At 41.1% G+C, this 23,492-nt stretch overlaps 2 protein-coding genes across 3 annotated transcripts; both read right to left on the bottom strand.

Moving 5' to 3' along the window:
* Positions 1 to 371: 371 nt before the first annotated feature.
* CUNH15orf48 (chromosome unknown C15orf48 homolog) lies at positions 372 to 2,784 on the bottom strand. Of its 2 annotated transcripts, none has more exons than XM_015816231.1 (5): positions 2,718 to 2,784; positions 2,509 to 2,563; positions 2,211 to 2,296; positions 1,332 to 1,392; positions 372 to 761 (listed from the first exon to the last, which is right to left on the bottom strand). In XM_015816231.1, exons 2-5 carry the CDS (start codon positions 2,542 to 2,544, stop codon positions 690 to 692), a joined length of 255 nt encoding a protein of 84 aa, XP_015671717.1. In that variant the 5' UTR covers positions 2,545 to 2,563; positions 2,718 to 2,784; the 3' UTR covers positions 372 to 689. The 2 variants fall into 2 exon arrangements, with proteins under 2 accessions (XP_015671717.1, XP_015671718.1); XM_015816232.1 differs by lacking the exon at positions 2,718 to 2,784 and adding an exon at positions 2,665 to 2,680.
* A 3,540-nt stretch (positions 2,785 to 6,324) lies between these two features.
* SPATA5L1 (spermatogenesis associated 5 like 1) lies at positions 6,325 to 13,820 on the bottom strand. The gene is made up of 8 exons (XM_015816229.1): positions 12,747 to 13,820; positions 11,694 to 11,879; positions 10,205 to 10,360; positions 9,421 to 9,630; positions 8,857 to 9,084; positions 8,098 to 8,232; positions 7,132 to 7,257; positions 6,325 to 6,903 (listed from the first exon to the last, which is right to left on the bottom strand). The coding sequence occupies exons 1-8, from the start codon at positions 13,818 to 13,820 to the stop codon at positions 6,760 to 6,762; spliced, it is 2,259 nt and encodes a 752-aa protein (XP_015671715.1). The 3' UTR covers positions 6,325 to 6,759.
* Between the last annotated feature and the right edge of the window lie 9,672 nt (positions 13,821 to 23,492).

The following is a 23,492-nucleotide window of genomic DNA, read 5'->3' as shown; positions in this document are numbered from 1 at the left end:
TAAACACTAAAGTGAGTGACTCCCTACAAAAGAAGCATCTTGATGTGGTTTAGTGATATAAAGAAAACGAAACGAAGATAGAATTGCAAAGCAAATACATACAGAAAGTGGGTCAAGATGAAGGGGAAAACCAAGAATGTTAGAGGTGGCTAAACATGTTGTGGCTTATTAATAAATGAGCAAGCTATCTTAGGATGTTGGGTGAACAGAAGGATACAAAGAAAAATAGATCCTTCCTTGAAGACAATGCAATGATATTCTTTTTATCGCTCCCAACTAAATGAGAATCGCAATCAGTCTGAGACCTGATAAACTACTGGATAAATTCCAAGTTTATTGAAAACATAAACGACAGCATATGTTTCCCCCCCCCCCCCAACAACCCAACTCTTTTTAAAGCTCACACACGGAGAAATGCTGCTTTGTCTTTCTACAAGAAGCAGGGCAGAACTCAAAACCAGTACAACAAGCCGCCTTTTCTAACACGTTTTTCTTTTTTTCCCCACGATAGGGTTCTAGGTTGGGCGGTTTCAAAAACCCGACAGTAACCTCCTCCAGAGTCCAAAACATAATGGAGAGAGACTCTAAAAATGTAGCAGAAGCATTTCCGCACACTGGTTTCGATCCTCTAGTTTGTGCAGAAATGATTCCACTAGATTCAGAGAGTGTCGTTTGGTAGGGCTGGGGCCTCACCCCTTGAAGACTTTTCGGACCTCCTCCAGTTCTTGGATGGGCTCCCATTTCTGACGGATTGTAAACAGCTGCCGTATAAGAGAAAAGATTGAAAAAAGACAAAAGATTAACAAGCTTAGTGGTATTAGGGATTCCTCCCCCCTCCCTTCCCCAGATATCACTCATATTAGCATTTCACATTACAGAAGAGCCAATATAAAATAAGATTTTTATTCCGGCCGAGATGGCAAAATGGACTGCTTTTGATTCGAGAGAACAATTTGACGGCTTTTCTTTTGACGTGGGCAGCAATTTCGGACTTTCCGCTTGAGAAAGACGAAAGTGAAGCTCTGACTTTGAGATTTGATGATTAGATACATTTCCACTATAGAAAGATGGTGTATTGTCGGCGCTTAATAAATATACATTTTATTTTATGCTATTGCCCAGTATTGATTTCAACTGGGACCATTTAACAACGCTGATCACAACTTAATGACAACCTGCACTTCTAGTTATATATTAGCCAATGTTATGAAGTATTAATAGCACCAAAAAGTTAATTTAGTTATCTTTTACATATCTGTATGTTTCTTACGTCTTGACTCTAGATTCTTAATAATATAGTTCAGGACTTGTTACCCTATGAAGTTCATTACCTTTTGGGGTTGGGTAGGATCCACTTTTTCCCATGGTTCAGGATTGTGCCACCTATCAATGCTAAAAGCAAAATGCAGCATTTATTATGGATGAAATAAAAATAACCTCTGGCTAATCATCAGCTTAATAAAACTGTATTTTAGCTGTGAAAAAAAAAAGACTCAATAGCACCATCTGATTTATTTTGAAATTAGCATCATGGACTTCCATTGACTTTACTTCAGCTGAGTAATTTAAAACTCAGGAAAGCTACTGATTTAAATGTCAATGCAGGAAAACAATTCCTCGAGAGAATAATACGGAAAATCTGCTTATATGCTGCTAAGATACAGAAAAACAATTTTCTTTTATAGTAACCTGATTCTTCTTTAGCTGCATGATGAAAAAGTTCAGCATCCAAACTAAAGGCAAAGCATTTTTAAACCTCGTGGGTTTTAAAACCTAAACTCAGTTCTTGCTGAGCTTTATTCCTAATGATCCACTAAAAAATACATAAACACAGATACCAACGCACCCCGATTGAAACAGAAAACATTTTTTAAATTAGAAGGAATTCTTTCAATTTCTGCATGAGAGGCTTTTTGAACTTTCCTTGAGAAAGACTCTTGTCAAAATGCCACTTCCTCCTTGAGAAATAAAGCAAAAATGTGAAACATTTCTTTTTCCCAACCCTGTCTGATTTTATTCCTTGTTGCACAATTTCATGCTCGTGTTAGAATCTTCAGTTCTGGGGGGGGGAAAATGCTATTCTTTTGCCTGTTGTCTCTCACCCCATTTGTCTTAGATTAAAAAAAAAAAGCAACAAAGCAAAGAACCAGATCTGAAGTAAAGAGAAGAACATTTTTTGGAGTGACTGTAAAGAAACAGGTGCTGCTTACACTATATCTGATCTCCTCAAGGCTCTCAAGCCGGTGTACGCCATCCCACTCAGCGTGGTGGTCATAATCATAGCCAGAGGAATCAGCTGGAAGACACAAAGCATCAAACTACCTTTCTACTTCAGGAGAAAACGGGATTTGTGAAGGACATTTCTTCCCCAACGTCTTTCCCCAATATTTCCTTGTCCCTGGAGGGTCTACAGGGACAGCAACTTCCCATCCAAGGATGCTTTGTACCTTGCCTGTGCACAGACAATTTGATCCTCTGATTTGTCTAATGCCAAAGCCCAAAACTTACCTCTCTATGCTTGTTCAAATACCGGAAGATTGACATGGTGGAAGCAGGTGCAACTCTGAGACAAAGGAAAAAGAAAAAAAAGTTCCCAAGTTATCTTCGGGAAGCATCCTTTGGGTACCACTCTGGGCAGGTGTTCCCTTCTTCCTTCCAATTTACCATCCCTCCCTGGAATAAATGAAAGAGCCCTCTTTCTCCCCCATCACAACAACCTGGTGAAGTAGATCTGCAGAAAATTTCAGTGATACGCACTTCTCCCTTTATATACCGTTAACGCCCAAGGGCGCTGGATGTGTCCCAAGTCACGTAGCTCGGATGGGCAATTCAGCCACCTACGGATGTTATAGGAGCATTGCACAGAACGAGGGTGCTCCCTGCTGGGAATGTGTAGCAACGGTCAGTGTGTTGGGTTAGTTAAATAAAGTGAGATTGTGGTGATGGAGTCTGGGTGTAAGAGTCACTTTAGTGTAGTGATTAAGGCACCAGGATAACAACAACAACAACAGTAATAGTAATAATAGTAATAATAATAATAGTAATAGTAGTAGTAAAATACAAAGACCTGCAAATAGAAGGAGAATGACTGTGGCAAAAGAAAGCAAAGGTAGTCCCAATTGTTTGGTCTAAAAGAGCCAGTAGTGGCTAAGGTACCAGGCTAGAAAATGGGAGATTGTGAATTCAAGTCCTGCCTTAGCCATGAAAGCCAGCTGGGTGACTTTGGGCCAAGCACCAGGAGTGGATGAGTTCTAGTTCTGCCTTAGCCATGAAAGCCAGCTGCCTCTCAGCCCAACTTACCTCACAGGCTTGTTTTTGTGAGGAAAATAGAAGGAGTGTGTTGGATATGTTCGTAGCCTTGAGTTATTTGTAAAAAAATAATAAAGGCAGGCCACAAATACATAAATAAAATAGCAATAGACACCTTGGGGGCAATCCCAAAACAACTGGAGCACCACTTGAACACCATCAACACCGACAAAATCCCCACCAGTTAATTGTAAAAGGCAGCTTTACTCGGAACGGCTTACATCCTACAATGGTACCTGTTATGCCATCAAACAACAACATCTGCTTATCTCAGGTCAGGATGAAGGACTCAATAGGTGGATAAATAGGCCAAATCCAATCCAAGCACCCGGCTGACTGAGCCACCAACCGTATTTACACAATTGACACAAATAAAAGCAATTGATTAAATTTGTACTGCAAGAAGAGTTGATTTTCCGGGAGATCCATGCTCACCTTGGAGAAGGTGAGTATTAGATGAGGTAAGGAAAGATTGTGGCTGTTACGAAGTACTTATTAGTAGGTTTATTTTCAAATCCTATCTCAGGGATATCTATTGCTAGAACCCTTCCCTTGCTAATTGCATCTAAACAAAGATACTACTGTATATCCGATGCGTAAGACGTACCCCTGAGCCTGTATGAAACATGGGCAGCTGCATAAAACTTCTAAATGAGAAAATGGAGGGAGGAAAGGCCTCTCGGATCTACAAAGATGGTAGTTGCAAGGAATTGCTTCAATACACAATCTCCACTGCCCTAACATCACACTGTATTAAGAAAATGTAGAGCCAATTTTGGGGACAGTGTTATAACTTGTGAACTGCCTAGAGTCACCTGGTAGGGGATATGGGCAGCATCAAAATATAACAAACAAACAAACAAACAATTGGGAAAGGAAGGAGCAGACAATGAAAAGGAGTTTCAGACTCCTGTAAAATTGATAGAATGTTGACAAAAAACCTCCTGCATTTTCAGATGTTCAAAAAAAAGGCTCTCAAATTTGGTTGTTAGAAAAGGCTGCATCGCCTGAGAGAGGGGTCCTAGCAAATCAGGGTTAGCTGGTTGTACAAATGCAATCATCGGACAAGAAGGGCACCATTTTGGAACCGACCTCTGGCAGCAGAGAGGATTAGGCTTGTCCAAAGTCCTCAAACCACAGTTTGCTGAACTGTGGTTTATTGTATGCAACATAACCTATCCCTTCCCAGAACGTGGCAAACAGCGAAGTGCAAAATATTTGCAAGGCCGCAAACAAGTTAAACTGCCTCTAGTCGGGGCCTGTGTGCCTGGACTGCAATATGGCCAAAGAAGGCCCCTCTCTTTGAACGATGCTGGAGGGGACCCTCAGCCGTGGACTAGGAAAAACGATACCGCGAGGTGGGGAGGAGGTCCCCTCTCTCACCTGTTGCCTGGTTGCAAGGGGAAGCCCGCAAGGCCCAACAAGTGGAATGAATGCACCTCTCACCCTGCCCCAGATTTGTGTGCATCCTGTTTCAGTTGCATTTCCACATCCTGTTCACACAACACACTTCTCTAGTCACCTGGAACCTAGTGGTTGCATTCATATTACATGCTAAGCTTAGATCTTCCCTTCCCTTCCCTTCTTCCTCCTTCCCTTCCCTTCCTTTTGACAGCCACTTGTCTGAAATGGTGTAGGGTCTCCTGCTTGAGCACGGGATTGGACTACGAGATGATCTACTCTACAGGGTCCTTTCCAACTCTTATTATTCTATTCTATTCTTTCCCTTTTCTTCCTTTCCTTTCCTTCACCAGGTGCTTTTTCTTGCATAGCCTCCTTGCCCGGCCATAACTGGTGGGTTACAGTTTTCTTGGCCCCCTCGGCGCCATTTTGTTGCCCACCCAGCTGGCCAAGCCCCCTTCTCACCCTGTTTCTGTTACTGTTAAGGCCTTTCTTGGTGTGGCCCGTGAGATGAAGGACAAGGAGGGTGACCTCTCACTTGTCTGTCTTGCTTTGCTAGCTTCTAGTGGAGAGATGCCTCTTCTCCCCACAAGTCAAGCCCCAGAGAATGACAGGAAGAAGGCAGCAGTCTGAACACAAAGGGGAAAGTCCGTTAGAAGCAGTTGGTTCTCCCTTCCTTCCTTCCTTCCTTCCTTCCTTCCTTCCTTCCATCCATCCATCCATCCATCCCAGCTTCCCCCAAGTCTGGCTTGAGAATATAGGGCCTACTTGTTGGGGCAGTTTTATTTTTAAATTAGCCCTAGCACATCATAGTAAATAGATGACAGCGATGAAGAACTGAAATTCTACAGCTGTGAATCCTTTCTGGGATTAACCCCCTTCTCTTGTCTCAAACTCCATTTTTTTGTTCATACTGTAATCATTGTCTACCATCAAGTTGTTGTTGGTTCTTAGTGACCGTATTGGTGAATCTGTCCCGAACTTCGTCCTTCAGATCTTTCAATGATGCACCGGTCGCCATGGTAACTGAATCTCTCCACCTTCTTGCTGGTCACCCTCTTCATCTCTTTTCTTCCACATATCACAATAACAATTGTCTATAAACAAGGCGTTTTGCCTGGCTAATCAATTACATCGTAACCGCAAAATTGATGAACTAGCTAAGAATCCCTCAAAAAGATATAAGACCTTTCATTCAGTAACTTATTTTATTGAATAACAGTCATACGAAGTTACAAAAATACTGAAATAGAGTCAGGTTGTGTTTTTTTTAATATAACGAGACTTATCCATCACACTAAACACGAATATAGTTTATTTTGTTAGGGCTTAATATGTTGTCTGAACTCAGCCATTACTGTTTGTAGATCAGCTTATATTTAGCATTCTGGCTTTTTTCAATGACCCATGATTTGTTCCAAATCAAAATCTGAATGGCATTTAGAAATATTGGCTGAACAGAGAATTACCTAAACCCAAGAATTGTGAGAGTCCATTCAGTGCCTAACAATTCCCACAATACTGAAGGTCACTGCAGTATTTGCCTAAGTTTGGTTCAGCATTCTGTGAACAGGATATAACCTTGATACGTAAATCATGATTTCTAGTCTAATATGTAATGCAAACTGTCAGTATGTTTATTGCCTGGTTTAACTTTTTATGGTTTAATACGGAACTATGAACTATAGCTTACAAGCCACCATCGCTGCATTCCATTACATGCTAAGCCAAAATATAACATTTATGCCAGCTCAAGATAAGAATCTAGTCAGTGACTTTAATAAACTTCCCTCCAGGTGTAAAGTAAGTGATAACTCAGTCTGTCCATTCTTGACAGTGAAAAACGGGAATCAAATTTCAGTCGAAGAGAAGCAGTGGTGCATACACTGAATAATTCTGGAGAAGCTGGATAAAATATTTAAAATAAATACCTCCAGCCATTCAGGCTAGCCTCCCTTCATTATTCCATCCTCTTTTTACGTATCTTTCAACTTATTTTTCAAGGTGAACATATCTGCATATTGGTATATAGTCACTGTGCCAATTATATTACTGAATTCTAAATAGATTTTCATAAAATTGCAATTCTTTGAGAGTTAATGAGGGCTTTATAGTCTCCAGGGATTTTTCAAAATGTTTATATTTCACAGCTGTGGCTTCCACTTGGTTCTCTTGCAATGCTAGCAAAGCAGCCTAAGAGAAAACAAAAAAGAAAAATAGGAAAGACACTTGTTATAAATGAAAAATAAATCATCCTCATACATAAATATATACGCATATATAGGTAGTCCTCGACTTGCTGAATCTGGCTTCCCCATTGACTTTGCAAAAGGGGATCACACGACTCCACGACTTACTAGTCTGTCCCCCCACTTTCTTTAAATCTTGTCACTGAGGCATTATCAATTAAAAATGACTTACTTCCTTGCAGAGATTCTCAAGATCAGCTCCAGAGAACATATTAGTTTGACTTGCTATGTTTGCTAGGGAAACGTCAGAATCGACTGGAATTTTGTCCGTGCAGATTTTCAAAACTGAAAGCCTTCCCTATTTTAAAACAGCAAGAAAGAGGCAGAGGTTTGTTTTAAATAACTTTATAGCAGGGGTCTGCAACCTTGACAACTTAAAGATCTGTGGACTTCAGCTCCCGGAATTCCTCAGCCAGCTATGCTGAAGCCCACAAGTCTTAAAGTTGTCCAGGTTGCAGACCCCTGCTTTATAGGCTGTGATCTATACACTCTTAAAAGCCAGGTCCCCCCTCCTCCCACTAGTTAAAAAAGTAACTATTCATGCAGTGTTCGTCAAGCATATGGGTTGCGTGGATTAGACCTACATTACAGTGTACAAAACTATATTTTCCTTAATGATGGTCTGTTGAAAGAATGAGAGGGTCACACATCTCAGTAAGCCAAATGCGTTTGTTTTGTTGTTGCTTAGTGGCTTTAGTCACTATGTTCTGTAAACTAGTGTCTATCACAGCTTATCTGATTATGTCAATCTAGCCAGTATTGACTCCAATAAGTACAATTAAATAAACAACAGTTTAGGATGATGTTCAAGCCTAGCCAATATCTTTCATGGGAAAGCTGTATATATATATATATGTTTAGCATATATTCATAATTCTTATGTAATGATGTCTGAAATGAACGACACTATTCCAATATGTCATTAAAACACTAAAAACAGAATATTTGGGCATAATGACTTTGATTTCAAATTCATCTACAGCAGGGGTCTTCAAACTTGGCCCTTTTGTGACTTGTGGACTTCAACTCTCAGAATTCCTCAGCCAGGCACACTGGCTGAGGAATTCTGGGAGTTGAAGTCCACAAGTCACAAAAGGGCCAAGTTTGAAGACCCCTGATCTACAGTTTTATGCCATACCTTCTCATCGGGTGGTGGAACATAGATGATCTTGTCTAAGCGTCCAGGACGTAACAAGGCATCATCCAACCGGTCTGGTCTATTTGTTGCAGCGACAACTATGACGTCTTTGTTAAAAACTTCCTGAAGTTCTAACTAGTCAGTTGATAGAAATGAAGAACTGTTAGCCATTTATCTACAGTATTTAAACCATTTTGCCTTTCCTTGGCTGAAAATAGCCCACTAACAATGCTTCATACTTTATTTCAGCTAAGGAAACAGAGGCAAAAAAGAATTTATCCTGTCCCATTCAACAGGGTATAATTATGTGATCTTATACAGGTAGTCCTTGACTTGTCGAGCTCAAAATAACCATTGCTAAGTGAGACCCTTGTTATGTGAATTTTGGCCCATTTTACGACCTTTCCTGCCACAATTGTTATGTGAATCACTTCAGTTGTTAAGTTAGGAACACGGTTGTTAAGTGAATCTGGCTTCCCCATTGACCTTGCTTGTCAGAAGATCGTAAAAGGGGATCACATGGTCCCGGGACACTGCAACTGTCATAAGTACATGCCAGTTGCGAAGCATCTGAATTTTGATCACGTGACCATGGGGATGTGAAAAAGTGTGAAAAACGGCCATCGGTCACTTTTTTCCAGCCCTGTTGTAACTGCGAACAGTCACTAAATGAACAGTTGTAAATTGAGGACTAACCTTAAGGGAGGAATTGCAGAATCACCTTAAGTAAAAATCCAGTTATTGTGCCTCTCTATATACCTCTTTATCACTTTCAGCTGAATCTTGATTCTCATGTTCCATCTTTGCTTTATTTCCTCTTCGCTCAGTTAACTTGACTCCGATGCCGTCCAACTCATTGAGGAGGACAGAAAGAACTCTCTCCTGGACTCCATACCCAGTTTTAGTTCCTGATCGGGATCCCAAGATGGCATCAATTTCATCCAGGAAAACGATTGCTGGAGTATTTGCTCTTGCTTGACGAAATACCTTGGAGGAAAAAAAGCAGACAGAAAAGAATCAAATAGGCAAGCCTATTAGGTCTATCAGCTGTGAAATAAACAACAAAACTACACACAGGTAGTCCTCAATTACAACAGTTCATTTAGAATATAATAATACTAATACTACTACTAATAATTTCAAACAGAAAAGCACCTGCAACAACACCCCGGACTTAACAATTGTCGATAAGAAAGACAAGGAAGATCGGACAACTCAAACTTAACAAATGTCTCACTTAAGCACAGAAATGTTGGGCTCAATTGTGGTCGTAAGTCGAGGACCACCTGTACTTTTCAGTCCCCATTTGAACAAAAACCCCACCTGAGACAAAATCTTCTCCGACTCTCCAACCAAAGGGGAGAAGAGATCAGCACCGTTCACAGCCAGAAAGGAACAATGAGAGCAAGACGCGGCTGCTTTCACGAGCATCGTCTTGGCACAACCGGATGGTCCATAGAGAAGGATGCCCTTTGGGCGGGCCAGCCCCATCCGGACAAAGGCTTCTGGGAATTTCATTGGCCATTCGATGCTCTACAAATCATGAAAAGAACAGAACTTGCCATTAATTTCTCATTGGAAGGCAAATTCACCTTCCAACCAGTTTTATGAGCAATCGACAATTACCTGGAGTCACACAGATCATGGTAAATCCTAAACCATGGCTTTTAGGACTGGGCTGGCGCACATCATACGGTGGCCCAGTAAGATGTGTTGAACCTCTTTGTCGTTCTGAGTTTTGGTCCTCTTTGTGAGCAGAACAACTTTATTTTTAAAACAAAGATTTACAACCGATCACCCCACTTAAAAACTATTGCGGCAGGGCCATAGGAGCAAAATGTGGGCATTTGCCAACCAACAAGTATTTACGACAGTTGCAGCATCCCGGGGTCATGTGATCACCATCTGTGACATTCCGACAAAAAAAAACCAATGGGGGGGAGAGATGGATTCACTTAACGACCGTTTGATTGACTTAACTGCAGTGATTCGCTTAGCAGCCATGTTGGCTTTATCCAAATGTACTAAATAAACACGGAAATCTTTGCCTCTTTGCAGACCAGCCAGAATATTCTTCATTTCAGGCTCTGTAAGTCTGTAAGTCTACCTGTTTTAATTTCAATTTCACATCTTCAAGGCCACCAATCCGATCCCAAGAGACGGGCTTGAAGTCTGTTAACCCAATTCCGCTTCGGAAAGACGATGGCCGGATCTTCTTCAGGGCCTCGTGAAAGTTTGACATCTCAACAGGGAGAATTGAATCCTGAAGACAAAAGTGCACAAAAGTAAGATAATCTAATTCACTTTGAGCAACAGAATAAAGCTAGTAACTTGCCAACGATCCCATTAACCTAAAATTAGTTGATAATCTGGGGAAATCACATGATTACATCTGCTCCTCCAGAAAAATAGATTCCATTCCATTGATGTAATGGAAGCTTGCGACAACATGGAGACCCGCCTTGCTAAAACCATTGGGCCAATTTCTAACTGTTATTTACAACAATATCATAGGGAGAGGAAAGGATGGTGGAGCTGAAAAACAAGAAAACCAGACTAGCTACTTGTCTGTGGAGATTCTCAACCATCCAGGTCATGGTTATCCCATCTCATCTCTTGGATGAGAAGCGAAAACTCTTCAAAGAAAAACAAGAAAGTCCAGTTGCTTTGTGAAAAAAACACCTTTGGGACAGACTAGATATTGTATGGAAAAAGTCAAAATAGGCTGGATTCCCCCAATATGCTCTACCAGGGGTGTCAAACTGCTGGCCTGCGGGCTGGATGCATCATAGCAAAACTGCGCCCACCCCATTGCCGGCAATGGAAAAACAGTGGTGATACGTCGCAACTCTTCACGTGACGTTGTTTGATACCCCTGTGCTATACCATAGAACAGGGGTCCTCAACCCACAGTTCACGGACCAGCACCGGTCCATGGTATGCCAGCAACCGGTCCATGCAAACAAGCAAAGTGGAATGCAGGCAGCATGCGAAACCACGCCCCCTGCAATCTGCGGAAAAACCTCTCTCCACTGAACTAGTTCCTGGTGCCCAAAAGGTTGGGGGCCTCTGCCATGGAACATGGTTTACAAACCACCATGGCAGGATTCACCCATTATGCCAAACCAAAACCAAATAATGCCTTTATGCCATGTATGAACACATCCTCAGTGTAAACAGTTGGGACTGGCCTTCTGAGCATCAGTAGAAGTAACCAAGGGAAGATCAGGCATTCAGTATCCTGTAGACCAGAGGTCCCCAACCTTTTGGGCACCAGGGACCGGTTCCATGGAGAGAGGTTTTTTTGTGGACCGGAGGATGCATTGTTTTGTGTGCTGCCTGCATCCCATGGATGGAGCTTTGCTTGTTTGTGCGGCCCGGTTGCTGGCATGCCACGGCCCGGTACTGCTCCACGGACTGGGGGCTGGGGACCCCTGCTGTAGATGAGACCAGCCATGTTGGCCAGAGTTTAGAGAGAGACTGAAATCCAACACATCTGGATATCAGCAGCTGGGAAGGCCAAGTTAATTCACAACAGAACGATCCTGGTAGTAAAGGAAACGGGCCACACGGAGAAATACAAAAGAGCTCCTTACTGTGCAATTACGAAACAGGGCTTGCATTGCGGCCTCTCTGCAGAGCGACGTCAGGTCGGCCCCAACAAAACCCGGTGTCATTTCTGCCAGTTCTAGCAAATTAACGTCGTCTGACACAGGCATGCCAGCAGTAATCAGCTGCAGAATAGACTTCCTTTGCTTCAGAGTTGGGCTCCCAATGATAATCTAAAGCAAGGATGGAAAATTGTTAATTCTAGCACGCACAAAGGTTTGTTGAACCCAGGGCAAAGGAGAGCTTAATCTGAACCAGGTGTCAAAAGGCCCATGAGGATAAAGGCTGTCTCAAAACAAGAATCTATGACCATTACAGAAGCTAATCACTGCACTTCCTTTCATTATAAGTGTTGTACATATTCCTCATTAAGATGGACTATCAAGTGGTACTTTCATTCAGAGTGATGGCCTCCAACAGACACAACTGGCAGCATGTCTGTGGAGATGGTTGGAAAAATGATCAAAGAGAGAAGCAACCTGGAATTAAGGAGAAACTTCCTGACAGTGAGGACAATCAACTAGTGGAACTCCTTGCCTCCAGAAGTTGTGGGCGCTCCATCACTGGAGGTTTTTAAGAAGAGGCTAGACAGTCACTTGTCTGAGATGGTATAGGTTCTCCTGCTTGAGCAGGGGGCTGAACTAGAAGACCTCCAAGGTTCTATTCTATTCTATTCTATTCTATTCTATTCTATTCTATTCTATTCTATTCTATTCTATTCTATTCTATTCTATTCTATTCCATTCCATTCCATTCTATTCAGCAGCTCAACTCACACAAGTAGCAGGCTAGTGCAAGTGTACGCATGCACCTCAACTTGCAGAAGTTGAGCTGTGCATGCATATGCATGTGTTCTGGCCTGCCGCTTACATGGCCCGGTTCCCCTCTCCCCCCACAAAGTACTGCTATAACTTTGAATGATTGCTAAACGAACTGTGGTAAATTGAGGACTACCTGCACACAGCCTACGGCTTTTTCTAACCATCTCCATGAAGCACCAACCAGCTGCCTGAAGGACTGAAGGCACGACTATCAGTTACCTCCTGATCAAATCTGCCTGGTCTCCTCAACGCAGGGTCCAGGGAATCTGGCCTGTTTGTTGCCCCTACAATGACCAGGCCATCTCCTTGGCTAAATCCATCTATAAGAGTTAGCAACTGAGCCACTAGGCGATGCTCGGGGGCATGACCGCTAGCTCCCCGCCTGGGGCACAACGAATCCATCTCGTCAATGAAGAGGACGGTGGGCCCTTCGCTGGAGAGGTCTCTGGCTTGCTCAAAGACTCGCCGTAAGTTCTCCTCGCTTTCGCCGGGCCGTGAACCATAGACAACAGGCCCACTCAGGCTCACCAGACAGGCCCCGACTTCTCCAGTCACCGCCTTAACCAGTAGCGTCTTGCCAACCCCCGGCGGGCCCACCAAAAGAACTCCCTTTGGGACCGACAGGCCTAATTTTTTGAAGCTGTTTGGAAAACGCAGGGGCAGTTCAATCATTTCTTTCAAAGTCTGGCTGGCTTCATCCAAGCCAGCCACCTGGATTTTTGAGCCGTCCCCCATCAGGCGACTGTATCTGTCCAGGGTGATCGTCTCCTTAATGTTGACGTTGGTTTGGGGGGTGATCAAACCAGCTTCTGCCGGGCTGGACGGCCCCATGGACAATATTTCGATGCACTCCACAGGGTTGCCCAGAATCGGGGGGAAAGTCACGACGTGTTGGCACGCCACGCAGGCCTTCCGCAAAAGCTCTCGCACCACTTCCTGAAGCGCCGTTTCAGGGAGAGCTCTTTTTGAGGCCTGGTTTTTAAAGACGACTCGGACCGTCACGTGTCTGAGCTTGGGGCAGGCCACCACTTCCAGCTGGTCTATGCTCACGGTCTGCTTTCGTAGTTGGCTCTCTGTTAATCCCCAAGTCCTGCATTTGAGGTCGAACTGCAGGTAGCCATCAGCAGAATCGTGCCTCGGCCAGGCCGTGCACAAGCAACAGCCACCTGGCAAAGTGATCTTGATCAGAGAGCCCAGTTTAGCACCTAGCAAGGCGAACGCGGCAGGACCAAGCCTACACCGCTGGGTACCCTCGTCTTCTGGATCCGGTGGAAGCAGCTTTAACAAAGCCATCTTCTGAGACAGGCACGGATCAGGCAGCAGGGCAGGTCCCTGAATAATCTGCAAAAAAAGAGTAAACAATACTCCAATCAAGGAACTACCAACTCAGACAAACAACCCAACGGTAAACAACAGCCTAAACAAGGAACCACCAAGAACACCCTCCACCAACACTGACAGCAGGGCAAAACCACTTGTATATAAAAATAAAGGAAACCCGGCTTCCTTTTAACACTGATCATGTTACCTAGTTGGGTTGTGAAACGTCTGCAAGAAATTATGATTGCGTATTAAATGCATACGTTGCTGGCTCCCAACGACTTTAGCCCAGGGCTGTAGTCAAGACTGGAAAGATGAAAGCACATTTTGAGGAAGGCAGGGGCTATCCACATCTGTGTTAATTAATTATATTTAGGTATATTTAGGTATATCAGGCGCTTCATACAGTATTAACCTTGTGAACTCTAAAGCGTCCTCCTTCCGTTATGTATTCAAGATGGACAGTGATTAATATTTATATGATACTTACATGTAAGGGTGTAGGTCTATACATATGTTGTATAGAGTATGTTTAAATGTTTGTTATGTATGTGAACACTTTTGAGAGCAAGCAACTAAATTTCATTTTTAATGTGTGCCATTGTGCCCACAGTAAAAAAATGACAATAAAGGTTATCTATCTATCTACCTACCTACCTACCTACCTACCTATCTTCTATCTATCTATCTATCTTCATCATTATTATTGTCTGTCTGTCTGTCTGTCTGTCTGTCTGTCTGTCTGTCTGTCTATCTATCTATCTATCTATCTTCTATCTATCTTCATCATTATTATTGTCTGTCTGTCTGTCTGTCTGTCTATCTATCTATCTACATTCCAGATAGTGCCCCAGGAATAGGGCTTGGTTAGAAGGACCAAGAACACCAGCCAGGACAGAGCAGCTTTGGGGCACTTCAGCAGCAAAGGTTGCATTCCTACAACAGAGTGAACTCCATCGTATACAGGAATGTGTGAATGCAGGAAACTGTCTTCAGGGAGTTAACTGATCCAGGAAGTGCTGCTCTGCAAAGCCTCAATGCCCACCACCAACTGTACAGTTCATCACAAAGCCTCCCAACATGGACATAAACCTAAACAAACTGCATGCAACACACACACACGTGGCTCTATCCATCTGTGCACCTTCTGATGCACCGGAACTACGACTCCCAGAGTTCCCAGCTCACATCAGAGGAAAATCCTAGCTAGCCTAAAAGGAGGGCAATACATTGACTGACAGATAAACAGATACAAAGTAGCAATCTTGAACACTGACCTCATCAAAGTGCGGAGGGGGGGAAGCGAGGAACCCCCTTCCGTCTTTGCAGAGAGGGTGGGAGGGAGGTTAAAAAAAAGAAAAAGATAAAACGCGTTGCTGCAAAAAGGACTGCTGGAGTTAAGGCAATCATGCAATTGGCTAGTCGCCCTGTCCATCAATGCTTGGGACCGGTCGCGCGCTCGCTTTGGTCCAATTGAAAAAAAGCTCTCACCCCAAAAGGGCCGGGGATTGGATAAAGCCCTCGAATGGGCGGTGCAGAATTACAAAAAGAGAGAGAGAGAGAGAGAGAGAGAGAGAGAGAGGGGCGGGGCGGGCGGGGAGTGCGCTGTAATAATTGAATGCAGGTGGGGGCTCTCTGAGTGACGTCATCGAGGAGGAGAAGTTTGCGCGGTTTGTTTTTGTGGATGCTGAAGGTTTAAAAGGATTTCCGAAATAGATTTAGCCTTGTTTGTTTTTGAGGAAACAGCTACATATTGACTGTCTGGGTAGAGGATTAGTGAAAACGGAAACTTTTATCTTGCCTCTGGAAAATTAACAATTTGGCCAGAGGCTGGAATTGCTCTCATAATGATAAATTCAAGGTGTTTATTATTTTTGCTTGTGGAAAAAAAAAAAAAAAGCAACGTGAATAAAATGAACTGCAAATAACAGAAACGTGGAAAGCTAAGGGCAGGAAAAGGCCTGGGGGAGGTCCGTGGAATCTGTCCTTTTGAGTTTATTTGGTTTTAATTTTATTATTTTCAACTATTATTTTTATTATTATTATTTTATTATTATTATTATTATTATTATTATTATTACTACTACTACTACTAATACTAATACTACTACTACTACTACTACTACTATTTTATTTTTAATGACTTGGGGAAAAAAGGGTACGATGGTGCCTCTGTGTTCATCTCCAATAAAGATATATCTTTTTCCCCAGTAAGAGGTTAGTTCCACGAATTCAAGTGAGGGGGGAAAAAAGTTATATTTAGGACCTAATATACAAAAAAAGGTAAATTGAATTTCCTGTGGTTGGATGCCAGCAAAGTGGAGAGCTGAACATACAATCAAGCGAGTTTGAAATTTTCCAAGTAGAAAAATCTCATAATTCAATACTGGTGGCATAAAGAGAGGGCTGTAAAATGCTAATTAAATATTAAAATATGCTTATTGCTGTGCAAGAGGGTTTAATATTTTTACGTGTGTGAGGGGAAAAGAAATCTCTCATCCAAGTTATTTTCCTGGGATGACTATGTCTTTATGTAGGGAACTGAGAAATTCTTAAATGTCTTCAGCAATATGAGAGATTTTTCCTGGAAAAGTGCCTAATTTAAACGTTGATTTGCATGACAATTCTGTCATTAACAAGATATTTCAACATATGGTCCACAAGTATAGGGTTTCCTGCCCGAGCAGGGGGTTGGATTAGATGACCTTCAAGGTCCCTTCCAACTTTACTACTACTACTACTACTACTACTACTACTACTACTACTACTACTACTACTACTACTACTATTATTATTATTATTATTATTATTATTATTATTATTATTAAAGTACAGATCCCTGATCCTATCTTGTTTCAGAGCTCAGTAATACTAAATACTACTCAGTTCTGCCTGTATAGTCCTAAAAGTTTGTTAAGCACTTTTATTAAGTTTATTAAGCACATTTGGGTTTTTTCATCATAAACAATACCCTGTACTTGTAAAGTCTCTGTGCATAAAGTTAAGTTTCTTGCCTTCTGCTATTTGCCTTATTTGAATACACAGGAGAGCCACGGAAAATCTGTAATTTGATTTCTGATTCTTGAAAATTATTTCCCTTGCTGCTAGAATCCTAAATAGTAATAATTTGTTATATGGTCAGTTTTAAGTCAGAAGATAATATGATTAGATTAGATCAATGGCATTACTCCTTTAAAAAGTACTCAGATCTATGCTGCTGTATATATAAAATTAATCAACTATACTTGGTTACATCACTCTAGTTGTCTCTGTGTGTTTGTGTATGTATAATATGGTTATAAATTATCTGCCTGCCTGCCTGCCTGCCTGCCTGCCTGCCTGCCTGCCTGCCTGCCTGCCTGCCTGCCTATCTATCTATCTATCTATCTATCTATCTATCTATCTATCTATCTATCTATCTATCTATCTATCTATCTATCTATCTATCTATCTATCTATCTATCTATCTATCTATCTATCTTCTTCATCATCATCATCAATTGAGACTGAGACTTTCCTTCATACCCACTAGGTGGCAGCAGAGGATTTATTTTCAGAGTTAGCAAGGGTTTAAGAAAATAAATTTAATTGGAGAAGCAGATTTAAATCCAACATTGCTGCAGACTCTACAGAGAGAGAGAATGCAGACAGGGAGAGCAATACTATGTGCAGTTCTTGTGCAATTCTCTAAAGATGGCTTCAGCTTTCATTTTACTCCAGAAGTGGATAGTCTGAAACCACAGGGCCACACAAAGCCCAAAAAAATCTATTCAAAATACATTGTTGCCCAGTTGTAAATTCTAAGATGACACAAAAGGAATGTTACTAAATAAATACAAATACAAATATTCCTAATGACATTACCATGCTCGTAATGGCACACAGTTAATTTGATGTATTAAGTTCAACGAAATAGAATTGCATTTCCTTTCCCCCCCTCTCCTTCCTTCCTTCCTTCCTTCCTTCCTTCCTTCCTNGTAAAATGCTAATTAAATATTAAAATATGCTTATTGCTGTGCAAGAGGGTTTAATATTTTTACGTGTGTGAGGGGAAAAGAAATCTCTCATCCAAGTTATTTTCCTGGGATGACTATGTCTTTATGTAGGGAACTGAGAAATTCTTAAATGTCTTCAGCAATATGAGAGATTTTTCCTGGAAAAGTGCCTAATTTAAACATTGATTTGCATGACAATTCTGTCATTAACAAGATATTTCAACATATGGTCCACAAGTATAGGGTTTCCTGCCCGAGCAGGGGGTTGGATTAGATGACCTTCAAGGTCCCTTCCAACTTTACTACTACTACTACTACTACTACTACTACTACTACTACTACTACTACTACTATTATTATTATTATTATTATTATTATTATTATTAAAGTACAGATCCCTGATCCTATCTTGTTTCAGAGCTCAGTAATACTAAATACTACTCAGTTCTGCCTGTATAGTCCTAAAAGTTTGTTAAGCACTTTTATTAAGTTTATTAAGCACATTTGGTTTTTTTTTCATCATAAACAATACCCTGTACTTGTAAAGTCTCTGTGCATAAAGTTAAGTTTCTTGCCTTCTGCTATTTGCCTTATTTGAATACACAGGAGAGCCACGGAAAATCTGTAATTTGATTTCTGATTCTTGAAAATTATTTCCCTTGCTGCTAGAATCCTAAATAGTAATAATTTGTTATATGGTCAGTTTTAAGTCAGACGATAATATGATTAGATTAGATCAATGGCATTACTCCTTTAAAAAGTACTCAGATCTATGCTGCTGTATATATAAAATTAATCAATTATACTTGGTTACATCACTCTATTTGTCTCTGTGTGTTTGTGTATGTATAATATGGTTATAAATTATCTGTCTGTCTGTCTGTCTGTCTGTCTGTCTACCTACCTACCTACCTACCTACCTACCTATCTATCTATCTATCTTCTTCATCATCATCATCATCGTCATCAATTGAGACTGAGACTTTCCTTCATACCCACTAGGTGGCAGCAGAGGATTTATTTTCAGAGTTAACAAGGGTTTAAGAAAATAAATTTAATTGGAGAAGCAGATTTAAATCCAACATTGCTGCAGACTCTACAGAGAGAGAGAATGCAGACAGGGAGAGCAATACTATGTGCAGTTCTTGTGCAATTCTCTAAAGATGGCTTCAGCTTTCATTTTACTCCAGAAGTGGATAGTCTGAAACCACAGGGCCACACAAAGCCCCAAAAAATCTATTCAAAAGACATTGTTGCCCAGTTGTAAATTCTAAGATGACACAAAAGGAATGTTACTAAATAAATACAAATACAAATATTCCTAATGACATTACCATGCTCGTAATGGCACACAGTTAATTTGATGTATTAAGTTCAACGAAATAGAATTGCATTTCCTTTCCCCCCCTCTCCTTCCTTCCTTCCTTCCTTCCTTCCTTCCTTCCTTCCTTCCTTCCTTCCTTCCTTCTCTCCCTCCCTCCCTCCCTCCCTCCCTCCCTCCTTTTCTTTTTTCTTTTGGGTGTGTGTGTGTGTGTAATACTCCAAAGGCCAAATGTGGTCTTTAGCCTGGAAAACATTTGCCCTAGCCTAAATGCACATGATGTGTGTCCGAAAGTTCTGCTTTAGGGGTGGTCTCTCCCCAGCTAAAAATATTTTCAGAAGGAAAGAATATCAAGAAATGAAGCCAGGTGGACTGTTGAGTCCTGACCATTAGGTTTCTCCAGATTTTACCTTAACCTGAGTGACTTCTTTTCGTAAGCTGCTGAACACTTCTTGACTAGCTTGGTCAAATTTTTCGTAGCTGGGAAAGGTACAGCAGCCCTGTCATAAAAGATGGTGACAGCCTTAACAATGGCTGTTCTTGTTTTATCTGAGGCTTTCATTTTTCTAGTTCTTTATACCCTGGGCCAGACACATGGTTTCTATGAAGCACTACTGTAAAAACAGAGGGGGTGGTCCTATTTACTTAAACGAGAAGATTGAGCGTGCATGGTTAGCATCATAATAATCAGGACAATGTGGAATATATCTATATATACTGCATATATATATATATCCAGACTGGATTATGTTTACTATTCATGTAGGTGTTATGCTTGTGTTTCAAGAGAGTATGGGAAAAACGTGTGCCATCCTGGCTCTGTAAATAGAGTCTCCTTACAGACAGGAATAAATACTTCGAATCTGAGCAATTGGAAAGACTCCGTAGGTAGAATTATCCAACTATGTAAAATAGGGTGAAGGAAACAAGACTCTGAACGTCTGGAAAAGACGCTGTTCATTTGTCTCAGTTAACTTGCAGTTCTAACAAAGGCCCATTTTGCAAAATGTGCGTTGAAATTATGCACCGTGGACAGTCACTACATTTCCTCCCCAGCCTTTGGAAATTAATTATATAGTTCCATGTTTCTATAGTGGTTCATTTTCCCCCCCCTTCCGTTCAGTCATATCCAATTCTCGGAGACTGCCTGGACAGTCCCTGCTGTTTTTTTGGTAAGTTTTTTTCAGAAACAGTTTGCCATTGCCTCCTTCCTAGGGCAGGGAGAAAGTGACTGGCTTTGTGCCTAAGGTGCTACTAGAACTCCTGGTCTCCCAGTTTCTAGCTTGATGCCTTAACCATTGAATGAATGGTGATTCATAGGTCTTGGCTATTGTGGCAATGAGTATAAGTTACTGGAAGATGACCAGTTTTGCATGCAGAAAGTCCCAGATTCAGCCTCTGACGTTGGAGATGGATGAGCAAAATTCCTGCCGGAAATTCTAGAGAAGTTGTGCGCTACTCAACTTTATGTTAGATGAACTTATGGCTGATGGGGTTATGCAGGTTGCCCAATCCTGTTTTTGAAATGCTTTGCTTGTAATCGTCCATTTGGCATCTTCCTTTAACAGTATGTTTCTTGACTCATCCTGCTGTTAGAGAGGGTGGGCTTTGACTCATCCTGCTGTTACAGAGGGTAGGCTTTAACTCTTCCAATTCCATTCACTGTATCCTCTGTCTCTGTCTCTGTCTCTCTCTGTCTCTGTCTCTCTCTCTCTCTCTCTCTCTCTCTCTCTCTTTAAAATAATATTCCCCCTCCATGCTTCTCTAACCACACGACAAATTCCTTGTAAGTCTAACCACACTTGGCCAAATAAATAAAGTCTTATATTTTACAAGTAGGATTTTTTTAAAGGGAGAAAAAACTCAATAACCAAGTACTGCTGAATAAATTAATTGCTGAATAAACCACGTTTTTGGCACGGCTCAGGTTTTGTGAGCTAAACAAAGGCCAATCTTGGTCATTCTGGTTGCAGATGACCCAGCCTGAGCCTGAAATCTTGAAAAAAAGATATATTTCCACTGAGCTGTGGTGTCATCCTTACAATAATTGCAAAAGGTCTGTTTCATATCTACAAGGCATGACTCTCCCATCGCAACATTAAGATGTGCAATGATCTGCAAAAAAGATGCTTGAGATATCCTATATAAAATAAAAGAGGGTATCAGTAGCTCAGAGTTGAATTGTGTAGTGCTTGGTGCTGCCTGACTCTAGTTATTTGGAGATGTTTCATTATCCAACTAGGTAACTTCATCAGGCACACTACCATTTTAATTTTAATGTGTTTAGGATAATTTATTCCTTTCCACCTGTGACATAAACAGAATATTTATTTTAGCAGCATTTCTTCTACCAGAATGAAAGGGCCAGGTTTTATGGTATCCTGTTCTGTAGTATCTATGATCTTCCTGTAATCTATCCACCTTTCTCAATTCTGCTGCCCTCCAAATGCGTTGGACGTCAACTCTGGTAAGATTTCAGTCAATGGGAGATTCTTGAAATTAAGATCTAACACATTTGTGAGGTACCGTATTGGAAAAGGCTGTCATCCCAGTTAGCCACATTTATCAAAATGATACTTGATAAACAACCAGAGCGATATTTTAATATATAAAGTTGGAAAAAGAAGCTTTTCATTAATTTTGGTGTTACTAGTGCTCTCTCTTTGGGGAATAATCTAGTTTAATTTCATTGCAAATTTCTCCCAACACTTTTTTCCTGGACCACACAGTCTGAAACACGAGGTTTAAAAAACGCCTCAGAACACATTCATTCATAACTTGAGTGAGTTGTCCTATTATTGTCCAGTGGATCAAGCGAGGCCTATGGGCCTTAAAACCTCTGGCAATTAGGAGCAACTCATCAAGACCTTCCATTGATTAATTAGTGAATAATATGTCTCTTTTTTCACATTGGCTAAACCTCATTATCTTTGCTTGGGAGGAGGTATGAGATAATTTGTCATTTAATAAACAGATTTGCCTTTCCTTCTTAGAGAATTTCATTTAATGGTCTCTTTTCTGTTTCTTATTACAGTGACACATCAGGATCTCATATGGCTTCACAGCTCCTTGGAGGGTCTGAAGTTGGACAGCAGAATAGCCGCCTGGTAGAGTAATGTTTGTGTTTACACAATGATCAAGTGATCACGCTTGAAATTCTGGTCACTTCACTTTGAAGAGGGTTTCAGAGTTGGAAAAAACGACAACTCAAATTCTTCTCAAAGGAAAGATTACAGTGGTGAGGAAAAATGAGCACGGAATTTGAATCTGGTTAAACTCTTCTTCTATATAGCTACAAACTAATTTAGGCATAGAATGAAGGACAATAGACACCGGATATTTTATTTCCCCTCACGTAGTAAAGGGGAAGAACTACGTTGAAATAACTAGAACCGATCCAGTGAAATTGATAAATTATACTCAACTCATTTGTTAATCAATGAACACACTTAAAGCACATATTAGCTTGATGTGTGGGTTAGATTACTGGCACTAGTATCAGCAGGATGTGTTTTAGTGACCAATATTAGGCAAAATTACCTCTTCCTGCTCATGTTTAGTATATATGTGTAGCCTAATGAAGAGAAGGACTAGAAATGACATGATAGCAGTCTTCGATATTTGAGGAGCTGTCACAGAGAAGAGGGGAATAAATTCTCCAAAGCACTTGAGGGCAGGGCAAGAAGTAATGGATGGAAACTTATTAAGGAAAGATCCAAACTAGAACTAAGGAGAACTTTCCTAACAGTGAGAACAATTAATCAGTGGAATGGCTTGCCTTCAGAACTCCCAACTGGGTCATAATGGTTGGCCAAAGCAGCAGCAATATGCTGGAAGTACAGGGTTTGGATCTGATTTAGATGGATTTTTCTTTTATACGTATATTTGAAAGCAAAAGCAATATCCGAAAAACGCCCCAACTTTTAGTATTCAGAAGGAGACAGTTGGATAATGTTATCCTGCAACTTCTTGTTGTTCAAGGCCGCAATAAAACTAATTTTCTTTTGTGCATTGTACTAAGCATAATCTAATTTGGTTTTGGCTTGGTGTGACTTTATCCATTTTGAGTGTTTGGTGGCTTGGTATTAGCCATAGAATATGGCTGATGCTTTTCATGGTTTATTTAGGCATTACATTTCTTTGGTAAAAGCCATTGTATAACAAACACGGTCTCAGGAACAAGGCCACTTGGTGTTAGCCCGAGAAAGGCATTGTAGAAATATGTGCTTTTTATCTTCTAAACAAACATTTTGTGGTTTACATTAAATTCTAGTCTGTATAGTGGTATTGTTATTTAGCTTGGCCCTCGTTCTACAAAATTTGGACCTA

The sequence above is a fragment of the Protobothrops mucrosquamatus genome, unplaced genomic scaffold, assembly GCF_001527695.2.
Source record: "Protobothrops mucrosquamatus isolate PMUCROS unplaced genomic scaffold, P.Mucros_1.0 scaffold415, whole genome shotgun sequence".
NCBI classification, from domain to species: Eukaryota; Metazoa; Chordata; class Lepidosauria; order Squamata; family Viperidae; genus Protobothrops; species Protobothrops mucrosquamatus.
This window is presented reverse-complemented; position numbering and strand designations above follow the sequence as displayed.

What these genes read in the sequence shown, in the direction of transcription:
- CUNH15orf48 (XM_015816231.1), bottom strand. Translation starts at nt 2,544, where the DNA reads ATGTCAATCTTCCGGTATTTGAACAAGCATAGAGAG. An exon ending in TTGAGGAGATCAGATATAGT is followed by an intron (nt 1,393 to 2,210) that starts GTAAGCAGCACC and finishes TTTTGCTTTTAG; the next exon opens with CATTGATAGGTGGCACAATC. An exon ending in ATCCTACCCAACCCCAAAAG is followed by an intron (nt 762 to 1,331) that starts GTAATGAACTTC and finishes CTTATACGGCAG; the next exon opens with CTGTTTACAATCCGTCAGAA.
- SPATA5L1 (XM_015816229.1), bottom strand. Translation starts at nt 13,820, where the DNA reads ATGGCTTTGTTAAAGCTGCTTCCACCGGATCCAGAAGACGAGGGTACC. An exon ending in CGGAGAAGATTTTGTCTCAG is followed by an intron (nt 9,085 to 9,420) that starts GTGGGGTTTTTG and finishes TTTTCCTCCAAG; the next exon opens with GTATTTCGTCAAGCAAGAGC. An exon ending in TTCCACCACCCGATGAGAAG is followed by an intron (nt 7,258 to 8,097) that starts GTATGGCATAAA and finishes GTTTTAAAATAG; the next exon opens with GGAAGGCTTTCAGTTTTGAA.